The sequence below is a fragment of the Macaca thibetana genome, chromosome 10, assembly GCF_024542745.1.
Source record: "Macaca thibetana thibetana isolate TM-01 chromosome 10, ASM2454274v1, whole genome shotgun sequence".
Lineage (NCBI taxonomy): Eukaryota > Metazoa > Chordata > Mammalia > Primates > Cercopithecidae > Macaca > Macaca thibetana.
In genome coordinates, this window is record NC_065587.1 from 47810226 (window position 1) to 47833963 (window position 23738).

The 23738-nt window shown below is 44.8% G+C and overlaps 1 protein-coding gene across 2 annotated transcripts in view; it reads left to right on the plus strand.

Moving 5' to 3' along the window:
* Nucleotides 1-21725, plus strand: part of ZFP64 (ZFP64 zinc finger protein) — a 109969-nt gene extending 88244 nt beyond the window's left edge. For both annotated transcript variants that reach the window (XM_050746524.1, XM_050746527.1), the window contains 2 exons: nucleotides 7106-7357; nucleotides 10618-21725. In XM_050746524.1, the coding sequence (XP_050602481.1) occupies nucleotides 7106-7357; nucleotides 10618-11327 (962 nt within the window). In that variant the 3' untranslated portion in view covers nucleotides 11328-21725. The remainder of the gene's footprint in view (nucleotides 1-7105; nucleotides 7358-10617) is intronic.
* Nucleotides 21726-23738: the final 2013 nt, after the last annotated feature.

Consider the following 23738-nt stretch of genomic DNA (forward strand, 5'->3'; position numbering starts at 1 on the left):
CCCTTGGGGCATGACCCAGAAGTCGCATCCTTTGTGACTACTGGGACTCATGTAATGGTGGTTTAAAACCAAAGTATTTCTGCCCCGTGATGTTCCAGGTGTAAGTGATCAGGCTGGTGTGGGACCGGCCTGGTGGTTTCAGGGACCCAGGCTCTTGCGTTGCTTTGTCATCCCAAGGGTGCAACTCTCATTAGCCTGCTCCACAATGGCCTCCTGCCACCTTAAAGGCACATCGCTTGGGCTCGCCTGTTTGGCCAGAACTTAATCACATGGCCACGCCCAGCTGTGGAAATGAAGGCTGGGAAAAGGAAGTTTCTCCTGTGTGGTCGTGTGCCCAGCTACAAAGAAGGTTCTGTTACCAAGGGAAGAGGGGAAAGGTCAGGGTGTCTCTGACCCAGCTGTAAGTGGGAGGCAACGATTCTAACACGTGGTTCTTTTGGATTGCCTAAGAAAATTAACATATGCAAATAAGTTTTCTGTTTATGACTTTGTACTTGACCTTGTGTGCCTTGGCTTTGGTGCTTCAGTTCAGATTGAAGAGTAGCAGTCAACGCAAACCATCTGTCTTATTTCCTCATTGTGGGCATGCTTTGATGTCGCCATCGTTGTAAGGTTAGAAGCCCTGGGATTTTGGTTGAGATCACTTATGGCATTCAAGTTTATTCCTAGCTTTCTGAGGTTGGTTTTCTGAGGTGTGTGTTTAATTGGGAATAGTCGTTGCATTTCAAATGTATTGCGTTTTCCTTTTTATTTATTTATTTATTTACTTTTTTGAGTCAGGGTCTTGCTCTGTCGCCCAGGCTGGAACACAGTAGCGCGATCAGGTTCAGGTCATCCTCATGTCTCTGCTTCTCGAGTAGCTGGGCTACAGGCATGCCCTGTTACGCCCAGCTAATTTTATTTTATTTTATAGTGATGAGGTCTGTGTTGTCAAGGCTGGTCTCAAACTCCTGGCCTCAAGTGATCCTCCTGCCTCAGCCTTCCAAAGTGCTGGGATTACAGACGTGAGCCACCCATCCCCCGAGCCCTGTATCGCTAGCTCCTGTGGCATTTATTTAGCTTCGTAAAGAAGATTGATTTGTTTGTACTTTTTTCCCACTTTGTATTTCTTCATGTGGCATTGGTATCAGATAGCTGTTATAAAGTGAGCTGAAGCAAAATCTTTCTCTATGCTCTGAAACAGTTGACTATGGAAAAGCCTTTCCTTGAAAGTTTGGTAGAACGTGCACACAATCCCCTCTCTGCTCCAATCCTTAGGAACATAGGAGGAGGTATAGATTAGGCTGAGATAGCAATGTCAACCTCAGTGACAACTGAAGACTGCTCCGTATATGCCGTTGTCCCCCACAGTCACCCCAGCTGCATTCCTTATGGTCTTCTCTCCAGGACCCAGTTGGTAGATCTGCCTCTGTCCAGAACAGCCAGATGAAGGCATTCTTGACCTTTGTTCTGCTGTGCACTGCTGGCAATTTGGATGGACTCTTCTCAAAAAGATGTCTTTAAATCTAATAAGATATATCACATTTTAAAAAACCATATTATATAATCATCAATGTTAAATGTGCAATTTTCATACTTTAAACCCTTGCTACCCAAACTGGTACAAAGACCAGAAATGTCCACTTCAGCCGGGAGCTTGGTAGATCAAAATGCAGGAACCCAGGCTGCACCGCAGACCTCCTGAATCAGAATCTGCATCTTAATGAGACACTCCCAAGCCCAGGCGGTTAATATACACAGTAGTCCCAGAGACCTGCATTTAATGTCAGGAGCCTAGTGGCTAGCAAGTTAATTACCCTAAGTGCAGAAGTGAGCATAAGTGATAACTTGGAGAACTACAGCGAGTGTAATGTGGTACAACCACATTTCAGGTCCATTGACGAGCGTCTCCAGCACTGTTGTTAGTGTAGTTCATTGCCTACATCCATAATTGGAGGCAATGCTAAACTGGAGCTAGAGGTAGGGAAGATAAAAATGTAATCCCATATCAGATCTTAGACCGTGAAATTTACATGCAGACCCCAGATAAAAATCTCCCGATGGCCGAGCACAGTAGCTCATGCCTGTAATTCCAGCACTTTGGGAGGCCGAGGCAGGTGGATCACCTGAGGTCAGGAGTTCAAGACCAGTCTGGCCAACATGGTGAAACCCATCTCCACTAAAAATACAAATATTAGCCAGGTGTGGTGGCGGCTGCCTGTAATCCCAGCTACTTGGGAGGCTGAGGCAGGAGAATCGCTTGAACCTGGGAGGTGCAGGTTGCAGTGGACCGAGATTGCGCCACGCAACAGAGTGAGACTCCGTCTGTAAAAAAAAAATTGTTAAATCTCCTGATTTGGAACACTGCAGGGTATCTTGGGCAAGAGAAACAAGTGTGAGGAACCACACAGTGGCCCTTGACAACAATTCTTGTCACTTTCTGTCATATTTCATTAGCCAGCGTATGTCATGCCCAAACCAGAGGCTGCTGGGACAGCGAAGCATAATTCTCCACAGAAGTTACAGCACATACTTGCGAACAATAAACAATTCACCTTGGAGAGTAGATCTTTAACATAATTCTTCATTGTCACCGATCTGTTTCATTTTGGGTTGTTTTGTTTTTGAGAGACAGTCTTCCTCTTACCGAGGCTGGAGTACAATGGTGCAGTCTTGGCTCACTGCAGCCTCTGTCTCCCAGGTTCAAGTGATTCTTGTGCCTCAGCCTCCTGAGTAGCTGGGATTACAGCCATGCACCACCATGCCTGGTTAATTTTTGTATTTTTACAGTGGAGATGCTGTTTCACCATGTTGGCCAGGCAGGTCTCGAACACCTGACCTCAAGGCCGATCTGCCTGCCTCGGCCTCCCAAAGTGTTGGGATTACAGGTGTGAGCCACCACACCCAGCCTGTTTTTGATCTTTTTTTTTTTTTTTGGGACAGAGTCTTGCTCTGTCACCCAGGCTGGAGTGCAGTGGCGCGATCTCACTCACTGCAACCTCCGTCTGTCAGGTGGAAGCGATTCTCCTGCCTCAGCCTCCTGAGTAGCTGGGATTACAGGCACGTACCACCACGCCCGGCTAATTTTTGTATTTTTAGTAGAGACGGGGTTTCACCATCTTGGTCAGGCTGGTCTCGAACTCCTGACCTCGTGATCTATCCACTCGGCCTCCCAAAGTGCTGGGATTACAGGTGTGAGCTACGGCGCCCGGCCTTGTTTTCGATCTTTTAATCTAGACTTTGTAATTTTACATCTTCCTGGACCATCGCCCATCTTATCCAGTCTTCTAAATTTATTGGGGTAAAGTTCTGCTTAATAGTCACGATTGACTTTGTGTATCCGTAGTCCCCTTCTGCTTTTCCAAAGTCCGTTGGAATGGTTTTCAACTAGGTACAATTTTGCCCCCCAGGGGAACAATGTCTGGAGACATCTTTGGTTGTCACAACTGGGGAAGGAAGGGTTCTACTGGCATCTGGTGGGTGGAGGCCAGGGATGCCGCTAAACATCTTACAACGCAGAGGAAAGCACCAAGCATCAAAGAATTGCCAGTACTGTTGAGATTAAGAACCCTGGTCTGTTGGTATCCTCTCTTTTTGAGCTAAGCCTTCCTTCTTTAGCACCATTTTTACCTTTATTGATCAAGTGCTGTACGTAGCCTCAATTCTGTCTTTTGGTTTCTTGAATTGCATACTGTGCACTTGATTTCAGCATTTTGTTAAAAATGAACTTAAGTCTACAAACTTCTTTAAAGCCATTATAGGCTATAGGCTTTTTTCGTTTTGTGTTTTGTTTTGTTTTGAGACAGAGTTTCACTCTTGTTGCCCAGGCTGGAGTGCAATGGCGTGATCTCGGCTCACCGCAACCTCCACCTCCTGGGTTCAAGCGATTTTCCTGCCTCAGCCTCCAAAGTCGCTGGGATTACAGGCATGTTGCCACCACGTCCAGCTAATTTTTTTGTATTTTTAGTAGAGACGGGGTTTCTCCATGTTGGCCAGGCTGGTCTCGAACTTCCAAGCTCAGGTGATCTGCCCGCCTCAGCTTCCCAAAGTGCTGGGATTACAGGCGTGAGCCACCGAGCCCAGCCACGGCTATAGGTTTTGAAATAGGAAGCTCTTATCTGTGTCTAGAGTTTGTAATCTAATTTTGACAAAAACCGTCCTAAAAGACATTCTAAAACTTCCAAGCTGACATTTTTGAAAATGTCATTTGTGAAGCCATGTTATACTCATAAAAGTTTGACTTATATCTACATACTGAACTCTCTCATCCATATGAAGTTTTTAATGAATTTCACCATGATTTCTATTTTGCCTGATGCTAAAATTGATATTCCTACTTTTTAAAAGTATTTTTCTAGAATTTCTTATTCTGTTCCTATCACTTTGATTTACGTATCTTCAGAGCATTTAGTGGCTTTTTTTCTTAATTTAACTTAAATATATTTTTAAACTTTTATTAGAGATGAACTCTCCCTATGTTGCCCAGGCTGGTCTCAACCTTCTGGCCTCAAGCAATCCTCCTGCCTTGGCCTCCCAATGTGCTGGGATTACTGGTGTGAGCCACAACATCTGACCTATAATTTAGATCTTTAAGAGGGAAATGTAATACGTTTTTGTTTATAATATTTAGTTTGACATCTAGTTATCTGATATTTGATGTGATTTTTATTTTATGCTGTTTGGTTTTTTTGTTTCATTGAGACAAGTTCTTGTTCTGCCACCTAGGCTAGAGTGCAGTGGTATGATCAGAGCTCACCTCCTGGGCTCAAGTGATCCTCCCACCTGAATCTCCCAAGTAGCTGGGACTACAAGGGTATACTACCACACCTAGCTAATCCTTTTTTTTTTTTTTTTTTTTTTTTTTTTTTTGGTAGAGATAGGGTCTCACTATGTTGCCCAGGCTGGTCTAGAACTTCTGGACTCAAGTGTTGGGATTACAGATGTGAGCCATTCTGCCCAACCAAGTCTTTTTTTTTTTTTTTTTTTTTGAGATGGAGTCTCCCTCTGTCACCCAGCCTGGAGTGCAGTGGCGTGATCTCAGCTCACTGCAACCTCCTCCTCCTGGGTTCAAGCCATTCTCCTGCCTCAGCCTCCCTAGTAGCTGGGATTACAGGTGCACACCACCATGCCCAGCTAATTTTTGTATTTTTAGTAGAGACGGTTTCACCATGTTGGCCAGGCTGGTCTCGAACTCCTGACCTCAGGTAATCCCCCCACCTCGGCTTCCCAAAGTGCTGGGATTACAGGCGTGAGCCACCGTGCCCAGTCGCCCCAACCGTCTTTTGATGGTTGTTTTTCTCTTGTCTGAAAGCTATACTTTTTCCATTGTACTATTTTCTCATATTACCATCCTACCTTCACCATCACCCTTATCTTTTATTCTGGTGTACACTGTTTAAGTGTGATACCAAGTCATATATCAACTATCTTCTCCTCTCACTGAATGCTAATTCAAGTATAAGAATCTATTAAAACAGTTTCTATAGAAAGTTGAAGAGCCTGTTCCTATCTTGCCAGCATCCACTGTTCTGAGGAGCTTTATGCTGATATGAGCATTTTGCTGGTGGTTTTCTTTCTGGAAGCTTCCAGATCTCACCATTCTTAGGGTTCTGAAATTGGACCACCCTGCTTCTAAATAAGATACATGGCTGTCTTTAGTGTTGGGAAATAATTCTTCTCTGTTCTGTCCTGGACCATCTAGAATGAGTTTTCGTGTCTTAGCTTTTGGCATCTTTCCTTTTGTCCTTTTGGGAGATTCTTTAACTGTATCTTCCATTTCTAAGATTTTTCTTAATAGATGGTTTTTTGTTTTTGTTCTGTTATTTTATAAGAGCGGTTTTAGGTTCACAGCAAAAGTGAACCTAAAGACCAGAAGATAGATATTTCACATATGCTCCTTGCTTCTCCATATGCACAGCCTTCCAACATTACATTGAGTCGTGCATCTTTACAATAGATGAACCTGCACTGACACAACATTCACAACATTCTCAACCAAAGACCATAGTTTACAGTAGGGTCCATTTTTTTTGAGACGGTGTCTTGCTCTGTCACCCAGGCTGGAGTTCAGTGGCATGATCTCCGCTCACAACCTCAACCTCCTGGGCTCAGGTGATCGTCCCACCTCTGCCTCCCAAGTAACTGGAACTACAGGCATGCACCACCACACCCAGCTAATATTTTGTATATTTTGTGTAGAGACAGGGTTTTGCCATGTTGCCCAGGCTGGTCTCGAACTCCTGGGCTCAAGCGATCCACCCACCTCAGCCCCCCAAAAGCACTGGAATTACAGGTGTGAGCCACCGCACCTGGCCAAGTTGCACTCTTGCTGCTGTACATTTGTGGGTGTGGACAAATGTATGATGACATATGTCCACCAATAGCTGTCATTCAACACTCTTTTTGCTAGTCAACTTATTAGAACTTTTATTTTGATGTCCATAGTTTTCATTTCGCTAATTTCATTTCTTCCCTTTGCTTTAGTAACTAAGTTCTTGACTTGGGCGTGTCTTTCTGGTTCTGGCTTTCCCCAAGCATTTGTTTATTGGGTAAACTAACTTTTATTTAGATATCAGCCTGGAATGGTTGGGCTTGGGGGTAGTGATGAAACATGGCTGGATGGAAATGTTCTGGGTATGTGATCTTCTGCTATCCCTGGCATCTCTAACTACCAGGCCCTTGGATTCTTTTTCTGACCTCAGTGCCCTTTGACCAACAGCCTAGGGGGAGATGGCGTGCTGCTTGCTGTTTGCAAGAAGTGAGAGGAAGGGGTCCATCTGATCCTTCTCCATGTGGTTCATGAAGCTGTCCAAGATCCCTACAGCTGCCACTTCTTATCCTGAGTACTTCTATAACAACTGCCATTTTTCCCAAGCAGGGTTTGGCCTATAATTTCCTCCATCAATCTGATTTTTTATGTCATCTGTCCCTTAGGATTTCTGAGCTATCAATGAATGATACACATTCTTGTTTCCCAACATGCTGATGTAGACTTCAGTATCTTCCTCTCTCGGTATTTGGACAGGAGGAGGCAGCACACCCATATGCCCAGGCTACCATCTTGGTCAAATCTCTGTAGCCATCTTGACCAAAAAACCCTTAACTTTGACTCCTTATGTGTTTGAAGGAGACAAACCGCACAAGTGTGAGTTTTGTGACAAGTGCTTCAGCCGGAAGGACAACCTGACCATGCACATGCGGTGCCACACCAGTGTGAAGCCACACAAGTGTCACCTGTGTGACTATGCTGCCGTGGACAGCAGTAGCCTCAAGAAGCACCTGCGGATCCACTCTGACGAGCGGCCGTACAAATGCCAGCTCTGCCCCTATGCCAGCCGCAACTCCAGCCAGCTCACCGTCCACCTGCGATCCCACACGGGTGAGTCCCTGACCAGGAAACCTCAGTCCCTTACTTTTTCTCTAATTTCTTAACCTTCATTTACTTAACACAAGCAACTTAAATGACTTGGTGTGGTAGAAGTACAAGAATTTGGAACTTCTATGATAATTGTGAGATTTGTCATTTTTCTGTTGCCGAAACAACAGCTTTTGGTAAAATATGACTGACAGCTGGGTTTTATATCTTGACTACATGGAATCCAGCTGGGGTGGATACCCACTATAACTGCCAAGAAGGTAAGGATGTATCTCCAGACCTATAAACTAGATGTTTCATTAAATGTACACACTGATTGCATGGCTTAATTGGGAATGTAGCAAGATCCATTAAGTATAATTAAAAATCACAAACTTTTAACCTTAGGAACTTCCTTCCTTTCTTTATGGGAGCCTACTGAAGTGATAGGACCAACTCATTGTGGCATGGAAAAATGGGGTTTGAGATATTCATAAGGATGCTCATAAGTTGAAAATTTTCAGTGAATTCCTGGAAAATGATGAGCAGACAGGAACATAGTGATGTTTAAAATTGAGTATAGAAAGCTGTGTCCCAGCAGACAAATGGGAGGCAGCCATACAGTTGGGAGCCAATGTTCCAGCCAATATCCAAGTGCCCTGAGGGCTCTGAGCTTGGAACAAGCATGTAGACAGCCAGGGCCACAAAGCTTGGGAGACTAGCCAAGGCCTGGCAAAACTGCCCAGCTAACCCATTAGCAGGTGAAATCTCTGGCATCCATGTCTAATCATTAAACCAGTCTACCTTCCCAAATATAGTCAACCAAGGATCATAAGTCATTTATAGGAAATGAACGGAATAAAATGAGCCAAGTCAATAACTAATCCTGGAAGTAAGAGTACTTGGGTAATTTTCACATTCTAATTGGTGTCTACCCACTGGCAGAAATGTTGCATCCAAATAGAGACCTATGAAGAGATAATGAGAACAAAGAGGTATGAAATAAAACTAGGATTGCTAGCTATAAAATTAGTTTCCCAGAGATTAGGGGGGAAAATTGAGTGAGTGAACTGAGAATAAGAGTCAGTCCTGAAGTCTGGTTTCTGACCAGGTCTAGGAAGAAAAGAAAATGGAAGTGAGAAGAAAATAGAGTGAAAATAGAAAATCAAATGAGAAATAAAGTCTGTAATTCTAAGGGGCCAGGAGAGTAAAAGTGCTCACAAGATTCCAATCAGGATGGAAGGGAGTGGACAGGGGACATCTGTATCTAGAAATATGTCTGGGGTAGTATTGGCTTCTAGGAGACAATGGAACAGTGCCCTCAAGAGTTGGGAAATGATTTTGAACTTAGAATTCTATACCCAGCCAAATTACCTCAAGTATGAGAGCAAAATAGAATGATGTGCAAGGACTCAAGACTTTACTCCCAGCCACCATGCTAGTGGGAGTTACTAGAAGATAAACTCTAGCAAAGGAAGGGAGAAAACATCTGGCATGAGATATTTGATATGTGAATACCTGAATATGGCTAACTGGGATTGCAGCAAAGAGAAATATCAGGCTGATACTTGTATAGAAGGTCAAAAGAAACTAAATCAGAAGCTTTAAAAATCCATTAAAAAAATTCCTTGTGAAAGTTATAAAATTATGAGAGTGGATGACTTCTGAAATTGAGATGCCTTTTTTCAAGAAATACAATCTAATCAAGAAGCAAGCTAAAATGTGCCCCCAAATGAGCAGCATGTAAGAAAAGCAAACAAAATTATATTGATGGGTTACTCCATCCACTGGCCCGAGTGTGACAGCAGACTTAGAAGGAAGTGATTGTAATCCTGGTGCAGTGTTTGGCTCCGATGAATATCACATTCCTAGTCACCATTTAAATTATTTATAATTGGCTTCTGAACTTGAAATCTGAAAATAAATGATTAAAGTATGAGAATTCACCAGACAGAATGGAAATTTTTTTTACTTAAAGGTGAAAAGAAAGCTGCTTCTAACAAGTGAGGAGTTAAGTGTGGAGAAGAGGAGTGAATCCTCAAAAAATCTCAAGCTGATGGACTAAGATGTGAGGCTACTACTCAGCTTAAAAGCGCAAAAGTCGGCCAGGCGCAATGGCTCACGCCTGTAATCCCAGAACTTTGGGAGGCTGAGGTGGGCGGATCACGAGGTCAGGAGATCGAGACCATCCTGGCTAACATGGTGAAATCTTGTCTCTACTAAAAATACAAAAAAATTAGCTGGGTGTGCTGGCAGGCGCCTGTAATCCTGGCACTTTGGGAGGCCGAGGCAGGCAGATCACGAGGTCAGCAGATCAAGACCATCCTGGCTAACATGGTGAAACTCTGCCTCTACTAAAAAAGTACAAAAAGTTATCCGGGTGTGGTGGCAGGCGCCTGTAGTCCCAGCTACTCGGGAGGCTGAGGCAGGAGAATGACATGAACCCGGGAGGTGGAGCTTGCAGTGAGCCAAGATCACACCACTGCACTCCAGCCTGGGCAACAGAGCAAGACTGTCTCAAAAACAAAAAAAAGTGTAAAAGTCACAACCACCAGAATGCAGGGAGAGGTTAGGGAAAGGATGGGTGTGTAGGATAAGATGCTTATCTTTGTGTATATTCAACTGATGTTTAAAGCAACAACCTTCAAAACAACTAGAAACCCTTAGCAATGTCTCCAGGGAATGGGACTCTAAATTAGAGAGTAGACAATGGCTCTTTATTATTTGTCCCCTGCTGCCATAATTATGCATTAATATTATAAATAAAATTCAGCCTGTAGTTATAAAAGTAAGAAGCTTTCACTTGAAATACAAGCTCAATAACTGATGTCATATAGATTAAACACTATAGTAAGCATCTTCACAGGTCTTAGCTTGATTTGAAGCAGTTGTTTGTAATTTAAATCTCACCTCTTCTTGCACATTTAATTCCGGGATGTCAAGTTAAATGGGAGTTTAGATTTGAAACTGAAGGGGTCATCAAGAATATGAACTTGAGTGCCATAGTGCCTGGGTTCCAAATCCCTGCTGTTTGACCTAAGTGAAGTAACTTGATCTCTGTGAGCCTCAGTTGCCCCATCTGTAAAGTGGGAGTAACAGTACCCACTCATAGGATTGTAGTGAAGATTGCATTAATATGCACAACAAGTGTTGTCCTTAGGAGGTTGTGGGTAGAGTTCACAAAACTCAGCCATCTCACTGCGGCCAAGTGTGCTGAGGCAGGTTGGGGTGGGAGGGTCTGTTTTGCCTGCCTATTCTAATGGAAACACACCTTCCATTGCTAGGGGATACCCCCTTCCAGTGCTGGCTCTGTAGCGCCAAGTTCAAAATCAGCTCGGACTTGAAAAGGCACATGATCGTGCACTCGGGGGAGAAGCCTTTCAAGTGCGAGTTCTGCGACGTCCGCTGCACCATGAAGGCGAATCTCAAATCGCACATCCGCATCAAGCACACCTTCAAGTGTCTGCACTGTGCCTTCCAGGGCCGGGACCGCGCTGACCTCCTGGAGCACAGCCGGCTGCACCAGGCCGACCACCCGGAGAAGTGCCCAGAGTGCAGCTACTCCTGCTCCAGCGCGGCCGCGCTGCGCGTGCACAGCAGAGTCCACTGTAAGGACCGTCCCTTCAAGTGTGACTTCTGCAGCTTCGACACGAAGCGGCCCAGCAGCCTGGCCAAGCACATCGACAAGGTGCACAGGGACGAGGCCAAGACGGAGAACTGGGCCCCTCTGGGCAAGGAAGGGCTCAGAGAGAGCAGCTCTCAACATGTGGCCAAGATCGTGACGCAGAGGGCCTTCCGCTGTGAGACCTGCGGCGCCTCCTTCGTCAGGGATGACTCGCTGAGATGCCACAAGAAGCAGCACAGTGACCAGAGCGAGAACAAGAACTCAGACTTGGTCACCTTCCCACCGGAAAGCGGTGCGTCGGGGCAGCTCAGCACCCTGGTCTCCGTGGGGCAGCTGGAGGCTCCCCTAGAGCCCAGCCAAGACCTCTAGCTCAGCCGAAGGGGGTCGTCAGCTGTCGGAACTTCTGAGCGGTGCTGTTGCCCAGCCCTCCAAAGGTGTGAAGCCAGTGAGACAGGTTTTGGGCACCCCTTGCGGGGCTGGCCGCTCCAACTTCACAGGCCTCCAGAGGCGATGGCTGGGGCGACAGTGATGAAAGCAAAACAGTGCTGTGGAGACACTTCTCGCATTTGTCTCTTCCCTCCAAGGATTATCTGAGCAAGTCGACTTGGTCATTCAAAGGAGGGGTCCGCCGAGCCCTGCTCTATCCCATGGGGATAGCTTTTACGTAATGAATTCCAATTTTAAAACTGATCCATCTCTGATGGAATTATTACACTAGTTAGACGATATAGAAAACTAAAACTAATCTCTATAGTGGGAAGGGTTAAGGTGAGGAAGGTGTACATGAAGGGTCTGGGGTTGCTGGAAAACGTCTGTTTCATAACCTGGGTGATCGTTCTAAGTGTTTGCCTTACGTTTGTGTGGTTTCTTTTACCTGTTGTCTTACAATAAAAAAGGCAGACTCATGGTAGCATGATGTAAGGAATACTCAATTTTGCAGTCCTCCACAGACAGTTATGGTAGGAGGTTCTCCATCCCCAGCCCCCACCCCATTCAGTAACTTAATTATAAATGCACCTTGGATTTCTCAATGAGTTCCTACTCTAGTAAAACGAAATGCAGTTTGATCTGGAGGTGGCGCCAAAGATCAAGCTAACTAGCCCAGCCTGTGCTTGTCTGTTGTGGAATTCAAAATTCTGTTTACTTCTATTTGGAGAGAGAAGTCCAGGGGCCCAGTGGGCCCTGAGCTTGGTGCTGGGATATGTGATACATGGGACAGCCTCACACCAGCATCTGTTTCATCACCGAAAGCATTTAGTGTTTGCTGAACTGACAAACTACTGAAAATCCAACCTCTTCTCATAGATGGATCCTTAGGAGGTTATGAAATCTCAGTGCATATAATACTTACCCAAAGTTGCTTGGTTTCTACTTTTGGCATCTTTCCTCCAAATACTCATTTTAAATATAAATTCTTGTGTGCCCTCATCAAGTTGAATATCTCTGGAATTGAAACAGATTAAGTGGATCCATTGTTCTTGGTAAACTAGGAAAAAAGGATGTAAAATTTTATAGATTGTATGGAAGGGACTATTTCACTCGTGAAATAGAGGTACCTAGTTTGTTAATAGTGGTAGTTTAGGTAAATCTGATTCCGTTGAAGTTTTCCAGCAGGGTGATGGTGTACTACTGCTGAATCTCTATTGTAAGAAGAAAAGAGACCCAGGATAGAATTAGTCTCTTTGGAGATAATGGTTTTGATCAGAAAAGTGATTACTGAATGCTGGCGCGATTGTACAGTTGCTATTGTTACCTTTCTGCTGTTTGTCGTTGAGTCTGATTTGCATTTCTATTCTAGAAGGTTGTTGACATTTCAAGTGGGAACCCATAGATTGAAATCACATAAACGTTCCTTGTACTTCTTGTTGTAGCTCTTTAGATAAAGAGGAAAGATATCAGCCTTTTTAGAAGGCTTTTTTGTTGTTGTTATTAACGGCTGTATGGACTTTAAGGGTTTTATATCTAAGCTGGTATCACCCAGCAAACTTGGATTCCCAGTAAAGCAGAGGTGAGTAAAAAGCTATGAACCTAGTATTAAATACTTCAGGCAATGAGGGGGCCATAAAGTTTTTTGCAACTACTCAGCTCTGTGGTTTTAGTGCAAAAGCAACCATAGATTGCAAGAAAAAACAAATGTCTGTGTTCCAATAAAACTTTACAAAAACAGGTCGCAGGCTCAATGTGGCCCATGGCCCTAGAATATAGCAAACTCTCCTGCAGAGGACTTTGCTCTGAACTGGCAAGTGTGACTTGTAAAACACATTAAAAGATACCAAATTTTCTGGCAGTGACACAAATGGATTTGCACAAAGCTGAGAGTGTAGTTCAAGAGAATAAGGCTGAATGAGTATTATAAAAAACTTGGGGAAACTGAAAAGAATTTTTGAGACTGGTAAGAATTCCAACATTCAGAAAAGTAGGCTCAGAGGGAAGTCTAGGACCAGGAAACTTCTAGGAGTAGGGGTGGTCTTGTCTTACCGTTTCTAGGAAATTAGAAGGGGGCAGTGAGTGGAGTTAAATCATTCAGAAGTGGGGGCTGAACTGGCTAAACCTGCTAGAATGAGACTTAACATGTACAGGTAATGACCAAATAAAACAGCCTTAATAGAAAGAAGCAGCTAACATGGCACAGACCAGAATGGCAATTCTTATACCAGCCTCCATTTGCAGAGCCCTCTGGATCTGGAAGAGGAAACAGAGTGTTTGCAGTTTGACTTCACCTGAGCCCTGGGGATCCACAAACTTTTCCAGTTAAGGGCCAGATAGTAAATGGTTTTTTTTTTGTTTGTTTGTTTTTTGTTTTTTTTTAGACGGAGTCTCGCTCTGTGGCCCAGGCTGAAGTGCAGTGACCGGATCTCGGCTCACTGCAAGCTCCGCCTCCTGGGTTTATGCCATTCTCCTGCCTCAGCCTCCTGAGTAGCTGGGACTACAGGTGCCCGCCACCTCGCCCAGCTAGTTTTGGGTTTTTTTTGTATTTTTTAGTAGAGACCGGGTTTCACCATGTTAGCCAGGATGGTCTCGATCTCTTGACCTCGTGATCTGCCCGTCTCGGCCTCCCAAAGTACTGGGATTACGGGCTTGAGCCACCGCGCCCGGCCATAGTAAATGTTTTGAGCTTTGCTGGTCCTACTTGTCATCAGCTCTGTTGCCCCTCCTGTTATGGCACAGAGGCTCCAACTCAGCCACTGTAATGCAGCTACAGAGAATAGGGAAGGAAATAGGTTTGGCTCTGGGCCAATAAAACTTTATTTATAAAAAGGACATGATTTGGAAGGCCAGTCTGTTAACCCCTGAGTACAAGCAACAGGATGATTGGCCTTGGATAAAAGGCAAGGGAGAAATGTTAACATGAAATTGTGCCAGCATCAGTAATGAGTGTCTATGGTCCCAGCTACTTGAGAGACTGAGCTGGGAAGAAGTATTTGAGCCCAAGGGTTCAAGTCCAGCCTGGGTAGCAATACGACTCCATCTTTAAAAAAATTTCATGGGGCCACTTTAAGGAAGGTGTTGCTTCATGCCACAGACAGATGAGTTTCCCGTCAGGTATTGGGGAAAACTGGATCCTTTTGATTTTTACTCAGATCAGCTTGTAAAATCCCCATTGAAGAGCAGAAATCAAGGCGATCTCCTGCCACTCTGCTTAAGGTTTCTTGCTGCCTTCTAGACACTACAGAGCACAAATAGCTTATTTGTCTCCCTGTATTTAACCTCTTCTAAGAAAACAGATGAGCCTCAATTCAGGTTGCCATCATGACTCAGCCAGGCACTGCAGTAAGAACTTTAACTGTCTGCAGGTGTTTTTCTGTAGGGTGAGGCACTCGCCTGGGACATGAGACTTAAGGGAGTGCTGAGAACTCAGTCGCCAAAAAATATCTTAATGCCAATTGGCAAATGGTGGCCTCACAGGTCGTCTGCTTTGTTTTCGTAGTTTTGTGGAAAGTTGGCCTGGGATTAGGGCAAGTCAGGGCTGTGCAAGCAGAGTTGGATCCCATGATTAGAGTTCTGACATCCTGTTCATTGTAGGTTTCTTTTGCATTCATTTTGGTTTTTTAAAAGTTGCATTATGGTATTTATCAGTTGAGATCTGGGATACCACCTTAAATGTGTGCCTGAGGCCATGGCCTCTCCCACCCCACCAAGCCCCTGTCCCTCGTTTAAATGCAGAAACTGAAGGATAAGGGGAAGAAACTTCCTAAAACATAACAATTTGACTCAGTAATAAATTGGGTTAGGGTTGTGACTTCCTAGAAGTCTCTTTTTTTTCCTTGAGATGGAGTTTCACGCTTGTCACCCAGGCTGGAGTCCAATGGTGCGATCTCGGCTTACTGCAACCTCCGCCTCCTGGGTTCAAGCGATTCTCCTACCTCAGCCTCCTGAGTAGCTGGAATTACATATGCCTGCCACCATGACCTGCTAATTTTTTGTATTTTTAGTAGAGACGAGGTTTCACTATGTTGGCCAGGCTGGTCTCGAACTCCTGACGTCGTGATCCACCTGCCTCGGCCTCCCAAAGTGCTGGGATTATAGGCATGAGCCACCGCGCCTGGCCAAAAGCTGCCTCTTTTAAATATTTAACTGACAAAGGCTGTGTATATTCAGTGTCTATAATGTGTTGATTGGAAATACCTAAGCATTGTGTAATGACTACCACAGATCAATACAGCCACCACAACCCATGCTGTGCCTTACAACCCAAAATTTGTTCATGTCATGACAAAGATTGTGCCCTTTGATCAACATCTCCCCATTTTCCCCAACTCCTGGCAACCATCCTTCTACTCTGAGAAGCCACCTTTTTTTTTTTAGTTATAAGCTAATGCAGTTGAAGATGGGGAATCCCTGCCTCGTTCAGCTAGAGGGATGTCACGTGAGTCTGTTTGCTCTTCTGTAAAATGGGTCGTGCCTGGCATTTGGCCTAATGATACAATCTACTGACTTAAGAGAAGTTGGCTCCCTCTGTCTCCCCCACTGCCTGAGCCCTGCTTGCTTTTTTTCTTTTGTAGGGGGAGGAGGAATAACCAAGATCTAGGTACTGTGGCCTTATGATCAGCAGGGATCATGACTTGTATCTTCCCATGCCCCCCACCACACACATCTTTAACACATAGTCCCAGATGACACCTTAAGCTCCAACCAGGACAGCAGGTCGTGTCCTTAACGCTGCTGGAAAGTCACACATAAGCTGCTGCTTGCCTCCCCACCTAGTCACACACCATAGCTCTACAAGGGACGTGGGGAAGCAGGTTCCTCTGGAGTGGGCTGTGCCGGTTAAAACCTGGAAGGGGAGATGCTGAACCCATGAGCATCCTCTGCTCTCCGCACGGGAAGGCAGGCTCATGGGGTTGGAGGTATTAAGCACGTGATATGGGTCCTAAAGACCCTGAGGTGTTCCGTTCGCAAGCAGTTGTCTTATCGGGGCTTTATGGGGACAGTTTTGCCTGCTGCTTGTGGATGTTGGGCCATGACAGTCTTCCAAGGCATCCTAAGGCTCTACTCCAGTAGCACTCAACCGCGCCTGCCTGCTGCGATCCCCTGGGAGCCTCCTTGGTGTTTGAAATCTCCCGGGGGGAGCTACGAGGGCATCTCTACTTTCTAAAGTTCTGCAGGTGATTGTAGTGTGGAACCAGGGTGGGGAAGAGTCGCACGAGTTGGAGATGGACCGTGTTCACGGGCTGTGCTGTCACAAAGGGCCCCATAGTCAGGAGGCCCCCTGTGCGGTTGCATGTTCTGTCACCAACTGGAAATTGCTTAATTTTTTGAATAACAATTTTGAAAATGTTTTGCATGGAGCTTTGCAAATAACATAGCCAGTTTTCTGAAGACAAGGGCATACCTAAGCCTGTCTGCATCACTAATAAGCTGTGGGAAGGCCCTTTGACCATTGAAATCAAGACTCCTGGATAGGGGTGACCATCCAGGTCTCTGGATGGGAGGAACAAGCCCTGGCGCCCACTAACATTCACTAGTGTCCGCTTCATGATTTTGATGGGACCTCACAATGGAAAGTATTTGCCTTCATCTTTGCGAGGCAAATTGATCTTCAGAGACATTAACTCACTCAGCGTCATGCAGCTGGTACAGGGGAGTCTAACCTGCTGTGCTGGACCCGGGCACCTGTAGTCTTTCTTCACTAGCTGCTTTTTTTTTTTTTTTTTTGAGGCAGAGTCTTGCTCTGTCACCCAGGCTGGAGTGCAGTGATACTCACTGCAGCCTCTGCCTCCCAGGTTCAAGCAATTATCCCACCTCAGCCTCCCGAGTAGCTGGGATTACAGGCACATGTCACCACGCCTGGCTAATTTTTGTATTTTCAGTAGAGACGGTTTCACCATGTTGCCCAGGCTGGTCTTGAACTCCTGACCTCAAGTGATCCGCCCGCTTCGGCCTCCCAAAGTGCTGGGATTAGAGGTGTGAGCCACCATGCCCAGCCTTCCACTAGCTTCCTTAACCTCTCACCTTAGTCTAGGGCGTCTCCCACTGGCAGAGGTGGGCAGCTCAGGAACAGAATCATGAGTTCTAAGTGTTGAGATAGAACAAAGTCTTTTTTGCAAGAATGATGAGGTCTATAGTAGGATGGGAAAAGATTTCAAATGTGAGTATCATTAGGTTGGAAAAATGTCCCTGGGCTGCCTGTGTGCTGGGGAAAGTGTTGCGGGAATGACCAACGTTGCATTCCCCCAACATAGGCAGGTTACAAAATTATAAATTTTGCTCAAATGCTGATCTCTGGTAACCAAACATGGATTATTTATGTGAGTTTCACTGGCCACTTGAGCTTGAGAAGCTACTCTTAGGAGACACTCACGATTGCATCTCGTTTACTCCCCACAGGCTGCTTCAGATGCTTTTTTTTTTTTTTTTTTTTTTTTTTTTGTAGAGATGGGATCTTGCTTTGTTGCCCAGGCTGGTCTCAACTCCTAGCCTCAAGCTCTCCTCCCCGCTTGGCCTCCCAAAGTGCTTTTTACAGCTGTGAGCCACTGCACCTGGCCCAATCTTATTTCAATAGAGATGCAAGTGAAGGCATGAGAGACAGAAGCCTGTCTGAGGTCAAGCAGCTTGTCAGGATTAGAACCCATGTCTTGGGTCTCTGAGGTGGATCCCCTTTCAATACCCCATGCCCCTTGCTTAGGAGACCTGCTTTAAGACACAGTTCATTCTGAGTCATGGACCCCTTTGGCAATTCGATGAAATCCGTGAATCTGCTCAGCGATGTTTAAAAGAATAAAATGCATAGGTTTGCAAAAGGAACCATTGCCATTAAAATAGTTATCAAAATATTTTTTAAATTGTTAGGTGTGTTTTTATTAACATTAAACACAAGCTCTGGCAGCAGATCTAGTAACTAGTTTTATTTTGAACTAGCAATCTACAATGGCCATGATGTTATATGAAAATATCCAATTTGTTTTGTTGACTAAAGCACAGGTTAGCTAATGCTACTGTGATTTGGTGCCTACATCCAAAATTGGCAGAAATACTGGATTTCATTCAGAGGCTAGTGAAACTAAAGATTCATTTTCTGGCCAGGTGCAGTGGCTCATGCCTGTAATCAAAGTACTTTGGGAGGCCAAGGTGGGCAGATGACTGAAGGCCAGGAGTTTGAGACCAGCCTAGGCAACAGAGTAAGACCCTGCCTCTACACAAAATTTTTAAAAATAAAAGATTTTCACACACAAGTTCCTGGACTTGCAAAATTCCGTACACTGTCCCCCTGACCTCACGTTAGATCTCTGATGTTAAGGCTGGGCACAGTGACTCACACCTATAACCCCAGTACTTTGGGAGGCCGAGGAGGACAGATCATTTGAGGCCAGGAGTTCGAGACCAGCCTGGCCAACATGGTGAAACCCTGTCTCTCCTAAAAATACAAAAATTAGCCGGGTGTAATGGCATGTGCCTATAATCCCTGCTACTCAGGAGGCTGAGGCATGAGAATTGCTTGAACCAAGGAGGCGGAGGTTGCAGTGAGCTGAGATCACACCACTGCACTCCAGCCTAGATGACAGAGCAAGGCTCTGTCTCAAAAAAAAAAAAAAGTCTGATGTTAAAGGAGTTTCTGGGATCCAGTTTTCTTGGTAAAATTTTGACTTGCAATTGCTTCCATCTTAACCAGAACAAGTAGAACCAGCATTTGAATACTTATTCCCCCCACGTAAACAAAACAAAACCCTTTGGGCCAGGTACATTGCCTCATGCCTGTAATCCCAGCACTTTGGGAAGCCAAGGTGAGAGGATCCCTTGAGCTCAGGAGTTCGAGACCAGCCTGGGCAACATGGTGGGACCTCATCTCTATAAAAAATAAAAACCCTTGCATTTGGGAAGGATTCTCCAAACAGGGCTCTTTGTAATACCTCTCTATTAGTCTTTTTCCCATAAACTGCTCTTAAGATGGTTCAATCTCCATGTGTTAGTTTGAGGGACTTAGGCATACAGAAAACAAATGTACATTTGTCAGTCCCAAAATTCTAAAGGCATTGCACTAGTGCTGTTTCTCACGCTGTGCGATATATATTTCTTGAAAGGTCACAAAAGAATGATTTCATCCTAATGCCAAGGGCAGGATTTTTATCCCATAGCTGGGAGGGGCAGCACATGAATAACTTAATTCTAGTACCCAGCCCAGTGTCATCTGTACTTGTTAGCTTTGAGCATCCTTTTGATAAACTATCTCTTTAAGAGAAATTGATTCTCTGTGTATAGTTCTTTTAAAAGGCATAGACGTGGCCGGGAGCAGTGGCTCATGCCTGTAATCCCTGTGCTTTGGGAGGCCAAGATATGAGGATTGCTTGAGGCCAGGAGTTTGAGACTAGCCTGGGCAACATAGGGTAGACCCCGTCCCTACAAAAAACTTTAAAAATTAGCCAGGTACAGTGGCATGCATCTGTAGTCACAGCTACTCGGGAGGCTGAGGCAGGAGGATGGCTTGAGCCCAGGAGATGGAGGCTGCTATGATCTATGTGATCCCACCACTGCACTACAGCCTGGGCGACAGAACTTTTCATGAATGCATGAATGAATGCATAGACAACCCTGGATTTTGAGAAAAACCAAATATTAACTGTACTTCAGTTTTCCATTTGTCCCTGGTTGCAAGAAAACAGTTTTTATATCAATGTTTAAGAGAATGGTGCAGATGTCACTTAGAATTTTTAACCTTTGAAAGAATAATTTTTATTCTAGATACTCTTTTCTTCACTAATCCTAGCCCAGAGCCATAACTGCACCACTGTATACCAGGTTGGGCAACAGAGAAAAACCCTGTTTCCAAAAAGAAAAAAAATTCAAAAACCGTTCTTAGCTCATGGTGGTAGATTACCTAAAAGAGGTGGATTACCGCTGGAGAAACTGGGCCAAGCATACAAGGGCTTTTTCTGTATTACTTCTTACAACTGCACATGAATCTACAATTATCTCAAAAATTTCAATTTAACTAGCAGGTTATTGGCTATTGTTGATCCATAGGCCATAATTTCCTAACTCCTGCTCTAGCCGGTCAGAGCAGCTTATGAAATATGGTATTGAATTTTAAACTATTGCTTTAAAAATTTTTTTTATTAATACATGATATTTGTGATTATAGGATACACGTGATATTTTGTTACATGCGTCGAATGTGTCATGATCTAGTCAATGTATTTGAGGTGTCTATCGCCTCGAGTATTCATTTTTTCTTTTTGGAGACGGGCTCACTGTGTTGCCCAGGCTGGAGTGCAGTGGCACGATCTCTGCTCACTGCAACCTCCACCTCCCAGTTCAAGCAAATCTCCTGCCTCAGCCTCCTGAGTAGCTGGGATTACAGGCGCCCACCACCATGCCTGGCTAATTTTTGTATTTTTGGTAGAGATGGAGTTTCGCCATGTTGACTAGGCTGGTCTCAAACTCCAGACCTCAGGTGATCCACCCGCCTTGTCCTCCCAAAGTGCTGGGATTACAGGCATGAACCACTGCACCTGGCCCAACATTTCTATGTGTTGGGGACATTTTAAGTCCTCTCTTTTAGCTGCTTTGAAATACACAATACAGGTCGGGTACGGTGGCTCATGCCTGTAATCCCATCTTTTTGGGAGTCCAAGGTGGGCAAATCACGAGATCAGGAGTTCGAGACCAGCCTGGCCAACGTGGCGAAACCCTATCTCTACTAAAAATACAAAAATTAGCTGGGCATGGTTGCAGTTGCCTGTAATCCCAGCTACTCGGGAGGCTGAGGCAGGAGAATCGCTTGAACCCGGGAGGCGGAGGTTGCAGTGAGCCGAGATCATGTCAGTGCATTCCAACCTGGGTAAAAGAGCAAAACTCCGTCTCAAAAAAAAAAAAAAAAAAAAAAGGCCATGAAATACACAATACATTTTAGTAGCTATAGTCAACCTACTCTGCTATTGAACATTGGAACTTATTCCTTCTAACTGTATGTTTGTATCCATTGATCAACCTCTGTTCACCACCCTCTACCCCAACACCCACACGCCCTTCCCAGCCTCTGGTATCTGTCAATCTACTCTCCATGAGATGAACTTTTTTTTTTTTCTCTCTCATATACAAGCAAGAACATGCGTATTTGTTTTTCTGTGCCTAGCTTATTTCACTTAACACAATGACCTCCAGTTCCACCCATGTTGCTGTGAATAACAGGATTTTATTCTTTTTATGGCCAAATAGTATTCCATCTATATATGTACCACATTTTTATCCGTTTGTCTGTTGATGGACACTGAGGTTGATTTTACCTTTGCGTTGTGAATAGTGCGGCAATAAACATGAGAATTAAACTGCTCTTATTTCTCAGATTGTTTTTGACATGAACACAGTATTTGTGATTTTTTTTTCTGATATATGCTGTTCCCAAATATTGGTGTATATTAAGCTCAAATACAAAGGCCTTTGTCATCTAGTTGTGGGTATATTTAGAGACTGTAGTGTTTCTCAAGAATATATATAAATGATATGAAGTAAATTTACATATATCAAATGTTCATCCCACTACAAAACTAAACACATCTTTTCTAAATAGGAAAGCCATTTATTTATTTAATTTATTTTTTGATATGGAGTCTTACTCTGTCACCCAAGCTAGAGTGCAGTGGCACAATCTCGGCTCGCTACAACCTTCACCTCCCAAGTTCAAGTGATTCTCCTGCCTCAGCCTCCCAAGTAGCTGGGACTACAGGTGTGCGCCACCACGCCAGGTTAATTTTTGTATTTTTACTAGAGACAGGGTTTCACCATGTTGGCCAGGCTGGTCTTGAACTCCTACCCTCAAGTGATCCGCCTGCCTTGGCCTCCCAAAGTGGTGTGATTACAGGTGTGAGCCACCAGGCCTGGCCAGGAAAGCCATTTATAAAAACTCCTACATCCTTAAAACATTTTGTCTTTTAAAATAATGTGCTTTTTTTTTTTTTTTTTTTTGTCAAGCAATACCTGGGGATGTATAGGGAAACATCTCTTTTCACTCTCCCTGATTTTACCTCCCAAAAAGCAGTCATCATTAATAGTGTCTTGGTGTATTTGTAAAAGTTTGTGGGGCTTTTTTGAGGTAAAGTCTCACTCCATCACCCAGGCTGGAGTGCAGTGGTGCAATCTTAGCTCACTGCAACCTTCGCCTCCCGGGTTCAAGCGATTCTCGTGCCTTGGCCTCCAAAGTAGCTAGGATTACAGGCACACGCCACCACGCCTGGTTAATTTTTGTATTTTTGGTAGAGACAGAGTTTCACCATGTTGGCCAGGCTGGTCTTGAACTCCTGACCTCCAGTGATCTGCCCGCCTTGGCCTTCCAAAGTGCTGGGATTACAGGCGTGAGCCACCGTGCCCAGCCAAAAGTTGTGATTTAAAATTTGTCGTCGTGGCGGTTTTTGTGTTAGCTGACAAATTAACAATTACAGGAGCTACCAGTGCCAGGTGTTGCTGTGAGTGTCACAAACACCTCAGCATCATCCAGCAACTTTCCAACGTAAGTGATGCTGACCCACATTACGGAGGAGGCTCCCGAAGGGCTGAGTCATCAGACATCAGCAGGTAGTGCTCCCAGGGCATTTTGCGATGCCTCCCTCTAACCACCCTACCTCATTCCTACACACCAAGCAGCAATGACTCTTCTCATCGCCATCTTGTGAATGACACCTCTGCTCTCTCTCTCTTCACTGCTTCCATCAACACATGGGCCCCACCTGAGAAGGATGTGCAGTACAACGTTCCTGCAAGGGTCACTGCCCGTCACCTTGGAGACACATTCCCGTCTGTCATAACACGTTGCTTGTGACCGTCTCATTAAAGCTGCTTAGTTGGCTGGCATGGTGGCTCATGCCTGTAATCTCCGCCCCTTGGGAGGCCAAGGCAGGAGGATCACTTGAGCCCAGGAGTTTGACACCAGCCTGGGCAACAGAGTGAGATCCTGTCTCTATAAAAAAATCAAAAATGAGCCGGGCATGGTGGTGTACACCTGTAGTCCCAGGTGCTTGGGAGGTTGAGGTGGGAGGATCGCGTGAAGCCAGCAGTTGCAGGCTGCAGTGAATTGTTATCGTACCGTTGTACCCTAGCCTGGGCAACACAGACCCTATCTCCAAAAAAATAAAAATTAAAAAAAATGGTTTGAACTATGTGGGTCCGGTTATATGTGGATTTTCTTCCTCTTCTGCCACCCCTGAGACAGCAAGACCAATCCCTTCTCCTCCTCAGCCTACTCAATGTGAAGATGATGAGAATGAAGATTTGCATGATGATCCACTCCCACTTTTCTCAGTGACATTTTCTTTTCCCTAGCTTGTACTATTGTGCGAATTCAGTATGTAA